Genomic DNA, 14014 nt, shown 5'->3' with positions numbered 1-14014 from the left:
GCAACTCTTTCTGTCTGACAGGTTGTCACACTCCCCCCCCCTCATTTCCTTTGTCCTCCCTTCCTTCAGTCCTCCTACCTCAGCCTCCTTATTATTGGCATCACCAAACCTGGCTCACTAGTGACCTTTCTACTACTGCCACTTCACTCTGGCTCCCTGGCCTCATGTTTCTCCTCTGGACACATGCTATCAAATCATTTCCCATAATAAAATTCTAATTCTAGATGGACACAAACACTGCTCTGATCCGCCTACCGCCACTACCCCAGCTCCATCCTGAGCGTTACCTCTGAAGTTACTATTTGCAGAGGTCTTGAAACCAAACTACTGTTTTGACTTTGGAGAAACAGTTCAGGAGCTTTTAGCCCAACAGCCAGTGATAAAGGAATCAGCTGGCAGTGACAAACTCAGAGCGAGAAACATAACAGATACAATACTGTTTGAGCAGAACTGCAAAGTGCATCTTTATGCAGGTATTTAGTCCTCCCTTGGCATCATGGAAAGGGCTGAGGTCAGAGACTGGTGGCACGTCTGCACTCCCTGACCTGGCTGATGCACACACACAAGTGTATGGGTGAAGGGTCATCACTACAAGTGATCGTCACTACAAGAGCAGCTACCTGAGTGCAAATAAAGTCTCCTAAAGCTAGGGGTCTGCCCTAATATGTCAGGAGCTGGCTGTTACAAGAGACCAAATAACAAGTGATTTCCAAGTTGTTCACTCAGCCATAACTGTGAGAGGCTATGCCTCATAGTCAGACAGGAGATTAGGTTTGCTTAGCTGCTCCTGAGAGTCAGGATGCTAGGACACAGGAATAAGTAACACACTCCCTGACCTGTGGACTAGAACCACAGACAGTAGTACACAATGCTATTACTTGTGAGAATATGGTGGGGATACAGGCCTGCTGGGTGTAGAGGCAGGTGTATTGCTAATAGGTGGCAGGGTGGCCTCAGATTGATGGCAACACTCTAGCCCATTCTTCTAAGAAAAGGAAGCAAGACACACAAGTGTGTGTGTGTGTGTGTATGTGTGTGAGAGAGAGAGAGAGAGAGGGAGAGAGAGGGAGGGAGAGAGAGGGAGGGAGAGAGAGAGGCATTTTTAGCAGAAGAAAAAGCACAAGGCTTGACAGAAAGGGCACTGGCACAAAAGTTGTTGACTGTGAGTGAGCGTGGTGAGGAATGAAGCTGGTGAAGATGATGAGGCCGGATGGGCAGGACTTTGTGTGCTGTTGGCAGGGTTGCAAGTGACAGAAAACTAACCAAGTATTTGAACTGATGGAGAGACAAGATCAGGTTTTTGGTCAGACACAGTCTTGGTAGCAGAATGAGAAAGACATTGGAGGGGAGCCCTGGAAGCAACAACCAGGGTGGAGCTGTCAGGGTTTGAGAACAAACATCTTACACAGGCTCATGTGCTGTGAGCCTGGCTCTCAGTTGGAAGGACTATTTTTGGAGGTTGGGCCTAGTTGGAGGAGGTGGGATATGATATGGGGTGTATCCTTGAGGGCTGTAGGTTGGTTGTTCTAGGCTCCTCTTTCCCATTCACTTTATATCTTCTGCCAAGACCTAAAGAAAAGCCTGTGCTACACACACTGCCCTCTATGGCCACGCAGCCATGATTGAACCTTTAAAACCATGGACAGAAGTCCTTCCTCTTCTTCAAGCCATGTGACAGGGACCTGAGATGAATAGAGGATTGTTTACCCTGTTTGCCACTCTATCCCTGGCACTACAAATGCTTACTGCACAGCAAGTCCTACTGTCCATCTTGCTGCTAATGAATGAATGCATATAAACAAATGCAAGGCCTTTACTCTTGATAGAGCTTACTTAGCAGAGAAGAAAAACATGGGGAAAATGACTACCGCTTGGCCAACAGAAAGGTGCTGAGGGACCAGACAGGGGAGCCTTATGCCAGGCAGACCTCTGGTCCATGGTAATGCTAGACCTAAGCCTTGGGGGTAGAGCCAGAGTGAGCAGTCTAAAGAGGAAAGATGATAGCAAAGCAAAAATCTCAGTGGCGATGCAAGGCTGAACAAAGCTAAGGGAGGAGAGGTTGTTTTCTGAGACTCCTTTGCAGTCTAATGAAGTGTTTGGGTCTCTTCATTTAATAGTGTTTCTTTAAAAAATTGTAATGCAAAACGCATCGGATTATAACAAAATCCAATTATGCTGGTAGCTATCAAAACTTAGAAGAACTTTGTGATATGTTGTACTGACAAGGCTATAAGTCCTAAGAGCTGGTAAGAATAAAGTGGTATTCTGAGATATGAAGTGACACAATATGCTTGTGATTTCTGTGGCTGTCAGCAGTGGAGGCATCACTGCTAATACAATTCTTTTTGTATGTAGTAGTATCACCAGCTCTTGAGTTTTCCTTATGCATCTCCGGGGGACTTGCAGACCCAGTGCTAAGAACACCCAGTCCTGGATGCACACTGAGGACCTGAGTAGCTGGAATGGAGGAGGAAGAGAGGTGTGGGAAGTTTAAGGATAGAACCATTTGAGCTAGAGAGATAGCTTAGTGGGTAAGAGCACTGTTCTTCCAAAGGTTCTGAGTTCAAATCCCAGCAACCATCCGTAACAAGACCTGACCCTCTTCTGGAGCATCTAAAGACGGGTACAGTGTACTTACATATAATAAATAAATAAATCTAAAAAAAAAAAAAAAAAAAAGAATAGAACCATTTATGTGCCCTGGACATTGGATAAGGAAGAGGAAGCACTGAGGGTGACCCCTGGATTTCTGGACAGGAGTAGGAGTTTATGATCTGCAGTGTTAATACAAGTAACAAAGATGGCTTTAACGTTAGAAAGGTTTACATGTTAGTTCAGCCTTTAGGCTTGGCAAATATAACTATCAACTAAGAAAACTAACCATACTTGTAGGTTTTGGCATAACCTGAAAGTTCTGTGAAGACGGAGAGCAACCCTAGGAACTGGACACTTGCTTTTGGGTAAGTATGGGGAGCATACCTTTCAAGCTCAGATGCATGGCTCTCTCTACCAGGATGCTGACTGCAAAAGTCCCAGCCAACTCAGGAGGGCCCTCCTGGGCGGGGCACACTTGGGCTGCAGCACTGTTGCCGTGGACCTGGGTGGAGGTGGGAGACGTCTGGAGCACATGGGGTGGAGAGAGCTGGAGCGCATCGCTCTTTCTGGGGTGCTGCTCAGACTCACTGTGGCTGCTGCAGTCCATGGAGTCCAGCTCCCGAGCAGGTTCAGTGTGTGGGGAAAGCGGGGAAAGAAGCACATGAATGCGCAGAGCAGCTCCAGAGAGGTCGGAAGCATTTCTTCCAAACAGGGGATACACCCCTGCAAGAGAATGGAAGTAAGAAAGCCTGTGTGAGAAAGAATGCCTCTTAGAGGCTGCTTATGGGCCTCTTCCCTGTGATACACCACAGGTCTCAACACGATTTGCCACATGAATCTGAAGTTGTTGGTATCTAGAAATATTTTGTCCTTGTCCCTGCTATGTCTACTAACATTCACTAATACTAAGTGGTCACATTCCTGATCACCTTGTCCCTACTCTATCCACTAACATTCACTAATACTAAGTGTCACATCTCTGATTTGAAGCCAGAACCCCATGCTCTGCAGGCAGGCAGAACTGCTATGGGAGAGAATTCACACATGGAGGAACTAGGTAAAGACAAGAGGGGCCCTCTTCTGCAGAACATGCACACACGCTCCCACTTAGATTTCTCCCCACTGGGAAGCTATCCAGGGCTCATTTCGGCCTCTTTTATCATCTGCACACGACCTGCACCATCCTAAGGACCCACTAGGCGGGAGGCAGGAGGGGTGGCAGGAGCAAGGAGGGAGGCAGGAGGGGTGGCAGGAGCAAGGAAGGAGGCAGGAGGGGTGGCAGGAGCAAGGAGGGAGGCAGGAGGGGTGGCAGGAGCAAGGAGGGTAAGGGACACTAACAGCCGAGTTCTTTCTGTGCCAGAATTTCAGATGGGTCAATAAACCTGTCAAGATCATTCTCCCAATAATCAGTGGATTTGAACTTCACTGGCTTGCTGGATCTTAAAATGAGACTTTACTTAGAGCCCTAATAATTCCTTCTCAATCTCAAAGACTGCTTTGCTAGATTCATTCTTATTAGGAGAAAAAGATGTTACCTGCCATAGATGGCAATAAGACTGATTTTTTTTTTTTTTTTGGTCTTTTTATAGCCACTTTTCTTCTTGATACAAAGATTATCATGGTTCTCATAAGCACAAAGTGAGAGTCACTATAGAGAGAGGACACCTATATGCAACCCAGTGGGTCCTTCTTATCCTTAGGAAGTTTAAACAGTAGATGGAAATAGGTTGGCTGGCTTAGTGGATGTGGACTGACACATTTAACAAACACATCAAATGTATAAGGCTTTTGTACAAGAGAATACAAACCTTAAACTAGTAGGATATGATTGACAAAGACAATCTGAAAAGTTCAATAGCCTCTTTGGAAACACTTAATAAAAAGGGAGGATTTGTGATGGAATTCTGACCCTTGACCTATACTCTGTGTCCCAGATCTGTTTTCTTCAGCAGTGAAGTTAAAAGGCTATCTTTAAATAAAGTTAGTTCAAGTGAGCCTGGATTGCTTCAAAGACTTTTTCTCTAGTTTCGATAAAGTGACCTGAACTGGCCTAGCTAAAAAAGGCAATGTAGCATTTGATATTTCATAGGGCCCCAAAAGAACCCAACAATTTGGGAAATCACCCAGACTCACTCATTTCTCCTTTTTTAGAGAGAGCCATCTGTCCAATACAAGGTTTAGAGCTCTATGCCTAAAATCACAGCGCTTGGGAAGCTCAAGTAGGAAGATTATGAGTTCAAGGCCAGTTAAAGATACATCACTACTTCTATGCCAATCTAGCCTATACCCTGAGACCTTGTTTCAAAGACACTAAGCAAAAAGGCAAGCAAGCAAACAAACAAAAAAAACCAAAACCACATATCCACAAGAAAAGCCAAGAAACAAAACAACAAACAAAACAAAACAGAAGTAAAAGAGGGCCCTGACCTCATTCCTTTAACTGCAGAGAGTAGGGAAATAGCTTAGAGGCGTGCTAAACTGAGCAAGTGCCACGCTTGTAGAGACTCCAGTCATGGCTGGCGTGCACTCAGTTGGCAGAGTGCTTACCAGGCTTGTGAGAAACCCATTCGATCTCCAACACCACATAAACGAGATGTGGTGGTCCACACCTGTCATGCGGGTATTCTACGGGAGAGGCAGGAGGATCTGAAGTTCAAGGTCATCCTTGGCTACATAGTGCACTTGAGGTGACCTTGGGATGTGTGATACATGAGCCAACAAAAACACTTGGTTGGCGCCCTTCAATTCATTATAGTCACTAGACTCACTTTCTAGACAGCAAAGCTCTGACTTCTCATTCCAGAACCTATTATACGAACCTTCCACAGTTCTTGGAAGAAAGACCAAATACTTTTGCTTTGATGGAACTAGTACTCTGGGCCACTGTCCTGGCTTTATCGCAGTGCTTTGTAAACCTGTGCACCCTGACCAGATCATGTGGTTTACAGCATCTGCAATACACCTAACTACTTCATGCCTCTGTGTTCGCACACTTGTTCTTCCTGTCTGGGTGTGGTGGCGCACGCCTTTAATCCCAGCACTCTGGAGGCAGAGTCGGGTGGATGAGGTCAGCCTTAGTCTACAAAGTGAGTTCCAGGACAGCCAGGGCTACACAGAGAGACCCTGACTCAAACAAAAGCAAAAAACTTTTCTTTTCTCCTTTCCCTTGTTTCCCCCTAAATCCTTTGAAACTATCACTTCAGATGAGATTGTCCTTTAGTCAACCTCAAGTGCCATGATGAATGAATGGCACAGTCCAGTGCCCCACCGAGAACATCCTCTGTTTTAGTTCTTATGCTTCACATTGACTGTTCACAGCTGTATTCCATTAGATTAGAATATAGACACAGTCAGGCTAGGAATGAATTCTTTCTCTTATCTGATTCCCAGGGCCAAGTGCATGCCTTAAACACCAAATGAGTGTAACAGGAGTAAGCAGTGCGCTCTGCCTGTAAAACCTCACTTTTCCTTTCTGCCTCTGAACCAGTTTAGTAGCGTGTAGTTTCTTTATTTCAGCACTGGGCCAGGGTAGGGGGGAAGCTGAGATGTAGAGAGGCTATGTTTTCTCTCTGAAGACTGATTCTTCCCTTTCCCCACAGGGATCCCAGGATGGTGTGCCCTGTTATTTTACCAGCTCTAAGAGGTGCTCACCAGGAAAGATGAATGTCCTGAGAAGCACCAGGGAAAAGACTATCCGTGGAAGGCGTTCTTCCCAACGCACCCTCAGTGATCACACAGGCTCTGACACACCTGTCAGAGTGAGTCAAGGAGATTCACCCAAGCTCACTGTGCACACATTAACTAAGTGCTACAACACCTTAGGAACCACATTACATGTACAAATCCGATGCATTTATGTACAGAGAAGGTGCTCAAACAGAGCTAACCCTGAGTTAGCTTCACTCACCACTGATAGTCAGTGTCCTTGGAGATTTTTCCCCAAGTCTGGACAGGTCTACATAGGCTGAGCCAATCCAGCTGTCAGTCTGGTGTGGCCTCTCTAAATTGTCGTTGCCATAGGCTCGCCACACTTGGATCTCTAACTTCTCTTCCCTGAAGTACCAAAGCAGGGACTGGCTCCTAGTGACTTCTGCTCTTTTGGATGCCTTGAAAGTAATCAGGACCTGGTTTTTGTTTGTAGACTCCTTAGGTTTCCTGAGAGGAGTCCAAAAGGCTTCTTGATTGTACAGCTTGTAGCGAAGGTAGCAATATGTATTCTTATGAATGTTCATATGACCAGCAAGCAGCACACAGTGGATAGGAAGCCAGAGCCTTGGGGTAGAGATGGTGACAGTGGCTGGCACCTCTTCTTCTTTCTTGACAAGATCCTTTGGGATGCTCTCAAAGCTCCAGCCCAGCAGCTCAGCAGCTTCCAGTACCCTCTCTCTATCTCCCGGATGTGCGAAGGAAACAGAAAGCTCCAAGCCTCCTACAATCTTCTGCATCAAGTCCAGGTCCTGAGGCAGGCCTTTGTCTTCTGGTAAAATGACAGGATACCATCCTGTGATCCCTTATGGGGAAAAGGAAAGAGCTTCAATCACTGTCTCCAAAGAGAAAACACACCGCCTCTTTACATCTGATTCCCCACTACCCTGGCCCAGTGCTGAATAGAAAACACCCATGCCGGGAAGTGGTGGCTCACGCCGTTAATCCCAGTACTTGGGAGGCAGAGGCAGGCAGATTTCTGAGTTCGAGGCCAGCCTGGACTATAGAGTGAGTTCCAGGACAGCCAGGGCTACACAGAGAAACCCTGCCTCAAAAAAAACAAAAAACAAAAAACCCAAACAAACAAACAACAACAACAAAAACAACAAAGAAAAAGAAAGAAAGAAAGAAAGAAAGAAAGAAAGGAAGAAAGAAAGAAAGAAAACATACCCACGCTGGGTTGGGAGCCTGCGTTCCTCTGACCACTGAGACCCAGTGAGATTAGACAGGAAGGACAAGGCTAGAAATTGGAAGATTTGAGTTCTTTCCTTGGTTTAGACTCCAAACTAGTGGTTTGTTCTGGATAAGTCATTAATCTCCCATAGTGATCTTATTTACTCAAGTTGGTCGATTGCTAAATGAAACAATGGCTGAGGAAGTGCTTTGAAGGGAAGTGCTATAGAATCTGAAACACTGCCCTGGTATTGTGAGTGCAAAGGAAAGGGAATGGAGCAAGAAGCTGTATCCTGGGCCCAGTGCCAGGCCGGGCCTGTTTGTTCAGGCCTCTACGCAGTTATCTTTATTCTACTGTAGTGGAGAACAGAGAGGCAAAGGAATGGGTAAATGATGACTACACTGCAAATTGTGAAAACGCAAACGCAATAGCAATGTGGTTCTGGCCAATTAGCTTCTTTGAGATCATCTGGTCTGCCAAATGGAAACAGTGCTTCTTTATCCTGCTGGAAGTTTACTGTAAGGTCAAACAAAGCCCAAGGAACGATGTTACATCATGCCATATATGCAGAAGTACTGCTACTGTCTTCTCAACATGGCACCAGTTTTCCTAAAGTAGGGTGAGTATGACCTCTGACATTGGGACAGTTTTTACCATGCCTGAGAGAACTGTGAGGTACCTGGGTGAGTTCATAGCATGTGTTAGGGGACAGAATTCCTTGTGTATTTTGCAATGGGAGCTAGACAGGATTACCTCATCATGACAACATCCTTACCAGATCTTTTGACCAGCAGATCTTTCGTTGGAACCTTTACTATTCCAAGCAGATAATCCTTGCACGACTGGATACTGGTTATATCACTGACTGTTGAGTGAAGCAAAAATGAGGAGTTACTGGTGGGCACTGAGGCCTCTCTGTTTACAGTAGACTCCTAGAACATTTCAGCTCTACACATATATCAGGGCTGAGACAATGCATTAGGGATTCTCCTGTTCCCATGCTAGTCAGAGTCTGAAGGTCTTTCAGGCTGTTAATCACACCTTCCTTTTGCAGGCACACGGGAAAGTGCACAAACCTCCTGAGCACAGAACCACTCTCACTCACACTCATGCACTAACATCTGAACACTCTTTCATGAACATGTCACGTCTTACTTTTGCTCTGGCCTTTGGAAGTTGTAAAGATTATAACTCCTACTTCTCAAGTTTTCAAGTATTGCCTAGGAAGGAATATGCCATCCGAAAGAGAGCCTTATGTCGTTCTGAAGGCATTTGCTGCTTACCTGATTTGGTATTTTCATGATAGATAGCAAAAATAATTTCTGCAAACTCCAACAGCTCTGCCAGGAAGCAGGCTTCTCCACTACAGTGCTGAGTCACCAGGTTACACGGGAACTCAATGTGGTGGGAGAACTCAGGGCAGAAGGAGCAGGCCACAGGGCGGGTTTGGCGCTGCTCCCCCTTGGGCAGAAATGAGAGATGGGCGGTGACAGAAGCATTGACTCCAACGGTGGCGCTAAACTGTAAAGCGGGTTCCTGCTCAGCCAACGCCCTGTAGGGGACAAAAGGAGATGAGAAGAAGTTACCCCGACACATTAGAAATCTGCTTGCGTGCCCAGGAATTATCTCTGCTAGTCCCACACCATCCTGAGCATGCTTAGCAACAGCTCTCTATCGAGGCTTTTGGCAGTGCCGTAATGTGCTTTCTTAGCAACCTAGATCTGACTGCACATTTACATGGACGTTCAGGGGGTAAAAAGCTGGAAGAAAATATTAAAACTTGTTATTATATATACTAAAGCTTATCTGTAGGACACTTTTCATAATGTATTTAGCATATTAATATAGATGTACCTGAAGATAATTTATACATAAAAAAGCACACCCCAACTTGAAACTATGCTAACTTTTAAATTAAAATGCTCAGTTAAAACTGGGATACCACTGCTACTAAAAATGGGAAACTCAAAAGTTTTAATGTAGGGAGTAACCTGATTAAAAACTACCCTGAGGTGCTGGATATAAGGTTACCCTGTCACTATAATAAAGTGAGACAAAAACTAGATTTCTTTACTATCTTACTTTAGAACATACCAAAGCAAGATCAGTCTGTAAACCTAACACTCTTGCATAGCCTGGGTGACCCTTGTAGCTTAACAGGTTCAACTTTGACTCTCGTCTCGCCTGCCCTTCTTCTAGATAAAATGTAATAAGAAAGACAATGCAGCAAAGTGTTGTTCCTTTGGGCCCTTTCCCAGATGAGCAAATCCCAGTTAGATGCTCCAAGTCCTCTGCAGCCCTCTCTGCTTCCCCCTGGTGTTTACTTCCTGTCACTGCAATTAGCAGTAAACCCAACTTGTTCAATGAAATTGATACCTGTGATCTTAGTGCAGCGCCTTTAGTGTCATTTGTTATTGGCAGATGATTATGACCAATTTTATTAGCTCTGGTATTTGGGGTCAGAGAAGGCTCATCAAGCTCTTGTAGAGAATCCTGGTTCTGTTCCTGGAACCCACACCGAGTGGTCCACAACTGCCTGTAACTAACTTTTAGCTCAGACACCTTCTTCTAGACTCCAAGGGTATTTGAATGAACATGGTACACACACATCAAATAAAATAAAATTTATAAATATTGCTTGAAAGAAGTTATTTTTAGTACATTTTCATTATCTATTTTTGTGTGTCACTCATTGAGGTCAGAGGACAACTTCTAGCGGTTGTTTTCTCCTTCCATATGTTGCATTCCAGGGATTAAATTCAGATCATGAGGCCTGGTAACAAACACCTTAACCCACAGAGCCATTTTACTGCCCTGAAAGCGTTTGGACAAACACTAAGATGTTGCTGGGTTCTTAGCAAAGTCTACTTGGAGAGTTTAATAAGGAGTGGTTTACTCTGAACCTTCATCAGCTGCTTCAGCATCAGGCCTCACACGGGCAGTAACCCCGCTACGCACGCATTTAGAGACTAGGAAAGTTCCAGGTGAACAATCTGACTCAGTCACAGGGAGAGAGGAAGTTAGGGGAAGTTGTTTTCTTCTTGAACTCATATTAGAAGTGAGCTAGTTTGAAGCAAGAGCCTGGTGTACTTCTATTAGTGCCTCTTGCTGCCAGAGCTCAAGCATGTGATATGTGGGGTGCAGAGAGGATTTCACAAAGTATCTAACTAGAGGAACTGACAGTCTAGTGTGGGAAAACGCATGCCCAATAGAAACAGAGCAGCATGTGTTACAACCTAGGTGCTAACAGAAAAGGAGGGCTGCAGAGATGCTACAAACTCATCAAGGAAAGTGAGAGTTTAAACAGGCAAGAGGAAGAATATTAAGGCCAAGAGAAATAACAGCAAAGAGCTGAAGGAGACAGCCACACTGTTCCCCTACAGAGAGGGACTGGGCAGAATAAACAGGAGACAAGGGACCTGAGTGGGGAAATGTGCTTAATGTGTTCAGAAGCAACAAGAGGGCCAGTGACAGGAGTGGAGAAAACAAAGATGATAGAGGACCCTTACAACACTACAAGGACTGTGGCTTTCTTGCTTTCTCTTTTCTTCCTTCCTTCCTTTGTTCCCTCCTTTCCTTTCTTCTCTTCCTTTCTCTTCTTTCTCTTTTCTTTCTCTCTCTCTTACTCTCTCTCTTCCCCCCCCCTCTCTCGACTTATTTATTTATTTTATGTACGTGAGTACACTGTAGCTGTCATTAGACCCACCAGAAGAGGGCATCAGATCCCATTACAGATGGTTGTGAGCCACCATGTTGTTGCTGGGAATTGAATTCAGAACCTCTGGAAAAGAAACCAGTATTCTTAATCGCTGAGTCATCTTTCCAGGCCAAAGTTAGCCCCGTGGCTTTCTTTTAGTAGACACGTGGTAAAAATTGGAGCTAGCTTTAATAAGTTATCGGCCATTATGCTGAGAACACATGGAATAAGTACAAGATGGGGAAAAAAGGATGTGATCTAGAGACGGACATGCAGCCAGTGCACAGCATGGTTTGAGGGTACAGAGCATAGCCATGATAGTAGGGGACTAAGAAGAGAGAACACAAAGTTGTTGCAAAGTGAAGAGAGGAATTTGCAATAACAGTATAAGAGACTACAAGTGATTTCCTGAAATTCTGAAATGCTTTCTTTAACAGAAAGTCATGGTTAGTGAAATGGAAATTTTTCACAAGTCACCCACATGAGAGCATCACACTATATAGACTACACCTCAGGAAGGTCTCAGTCAGTCACCCACATGAGAGCATCATGCTGTATAGACTGCACCACAGGAAGGCTTAAGAAGCACTCTTCAAAGGTGGACTTACTTGGCTGCTGCCTGAAGACCACAGGCTCTGATAATATGGACTGAGATGGAGACAGCTCGGGCAGCAAGAATTCCCTCTGCTGTTCTTGGGCTACGCCGGTACCTCAAACCCACATCCAGGAAACCTGATGAATGAAAACAGGAAGAAAAAGACTACTAGGTTAGCTGGAAGGATCTCTGTCTCTATAAACCATCAGCTCCTAGCCAGGGAGACAGGAGGATGACTGCAATCACAGCTGCTTATAATACCATTTAAAATGCCAAATTCTTCTTGTTAAGCTCTTTCAAGTTCTATTTTATCTTTCAAGAACTATCTATCTATCTATCTATCTATCTATCTATCTATCTATCTGGGGTGGGGAGAGGTTAAGTGTGAAAGTCAGAGACAATTTGTGGGAGTTGGTTACTTCTACCAAGTAGGTCCTAGGGACTGACTGACAACATGCCAGCTAGAAAAATTTGGTGGATAACTTGCAGTCTGCCTAAGATGATCAGACTTGGCAGCATATGCTGAGCCATCTTGTTAGCCTTCTCTTGAGGCTGGAGGGGTGGCTCAGCATTTGTTGCTTGCAGAGGACCCACATTCAGTTCTTAGACTCCTGTGGAGGCTCACAACTGCCTGTACTTCTAGTTTGAAAGCATCTGACTCCCTCCCTCCTCTGACCTTGGAGGGTTCTGCATGCATATGGCACACCTATGGATGGCATAAATACACATAAAATAAAATCTTAACCCCCCACACACGTTCCCTGGCAGGTGTTCCCTCCCCACGAGTGAATACACACATCAAAAACAATTTTTAACCTTCTCCTTATAGTCAATCCACAGTCCAAGCTCATCACATCCCACCAGTCCCACTTCTGCTTATGTTGGCTTAGAATAACTTTCTAGTGTACCTAGAAAGTCTTCAGCATTTATGCTAAGAGGGCTTTTTAAATGCTTAACAGTTCAAGGTAAAATGAGACAAGCAACATTTATTCAGAGTCCATGGAACCGGGCGTTTTCTCAAATTATGTGCAAAGTTGCAATATATATTCTATACCTGTTTTTCTAAGAGTGGGTGAGATGCAAAAAGGTAAATACCCCCAAAGTGAAGACTCATTAATTTAGAAAAAGAAATTTATATACACTGCCTTTGAAAAGGTTACCTGATGACTGGTTCTTTAATTCTTTGCTGTGCTCAAGTCTGGAGGTTAATGGGAGATTAAAGCTCTGCATTCCCACATCTTCACGGTACTGCATGGTTACCATGGCACAGACCCTTGATAATGGCAAGGTTCCTTTGGCAACCATCTGGTCCCTTACGTTAGGATAATAGTATCTGAAAACCACAAAAGCACACATGCCAGCTAGAATGATCAGGTGAATAAACTGCAGTCTGCCCCAGGGATCAGTTTTCAGTAGTGAGGTGTCTTCTGAGGCCAGCTGTGGGACTAGTGGTGTACGATGGTGGCTGTGCTGGCTGGATACACTGCCCATCACATGGAAGCAACCTTATAAGTCCACACCCTTGGCTCAGGGTGACAAAGCTCTGCTTCCTATAGGTTTTCTGCATGAGACTCTGTATGTGCCTTGGGCCTTCTTCAGGGCAGGGCGGTCGCTCCCTGGTCCCTGGGGCTCATCTTTGTTTCTAGGTCTGTGATGTTTTAATTTCAGTAGGACGAGACTCTGGGGGTACCCACTCTATTTCCTTTCCATGTCACACTAACTCCTTAAGTCATGGAGCTGTACACCATAGTTAGGCAGTTGTAAAAAAATCTATTTTGTGTCTGGTTTCCACCTGATTGTAGAGAATATTTGTGTCACGTGACAGTACTGTCTGTGACCCCAGTCTCCTTCCTTTACATTCATTTGTGTTCTCGTAATCATTTTGTCGATTACCTGGCGGTTACAGATTACAGATGCTGGGGCAGGGCTGAACATTTACAATCAGACCACCATCCTTCCTGGAAACCCACCAGTGCCTGGAACATTGTTTTGTGAGGACTGTTTTTTTCTGATGGTGGGAAGAGCAGTTTAGAAATGGGGAGAGCAGCTGGGAGGCTGTCCCAGTAGTCAGGCCTCATATGACAAAGACCCCAAGTAAACACAGTGGTGAAAGAATACCAAGGACGGTGAGCACTATCTGTGAAGGGAAGTGGGAGGTAAAGCAAGGAGGCCTTTGCTCCTACTATAGGGGTACAAGTAGAGACACAACTGCTCAGAAGAGCCTAACATATTGTCAATTCCAGCCACA

General features: G+C 44.9%; 1 protein-coding gene across 8 annotated transcripts in view; it reads right to left on the bottom strand.

Moving 5' to 3' along the window:
• C2cd3 (C2 calcium-dependent domain containing 3) overlaps window positions 1–14014 on the bottom strand; it is a 97931-nt gene that overhangs the window by 31084 nt on the left and 52833 nt on the right. For all 8 annotated transcript variants that reach the window (XR_003946487.1, XM_030242644.1, NM_001017985.3 and 5 more), the window contains 6 exons: window positions 12927–13099; window positions 11780–11903; window positions 8758–9026; window positions 8250–8339; window positions 6503–7105; window positions 2980–3318 (listed from right to left, as the gene is read on the bottom strand). Coding sequence is in view for 7 of the 8 variants with exons in the window: in XM_030242644.1 (XP_030098504.1) it covers window positions 2980–3318; window positions 6503–7105; window positions 8250–8339; window positions 8758–9026; window positions 11780–11903; window positions 12927–13099 (1598 nt within the window). In the remaining variant the exon portion in view is untranslated. The remainder of the gene's footprint in view (window positions 1–2979; window positions 3319–6502; window positions 7106–8249; window positions 8340–8757; window positions 9027–11779; window positions 11904–12926; window positions 13100–14014) is intronic.

Source organism: Mus musculus, chromosome 7 (assembly GCF_000001635.26).
Source record: "Mus musculus strain C57BL/6J chromosome 7, GRCm38.p6 C57BL/6J".
Taxonomy (NCBI): domain Eukaryota; kingdom Metazoa; phylum Chordata; class Mammalia; order Rodentia; family Muridae; genus Mus; species Mus musculus.
Note: the sequence above shows the minus strand (reverse complement) of the source record. Positions and strands in the feature narration are given on the sequence as shown.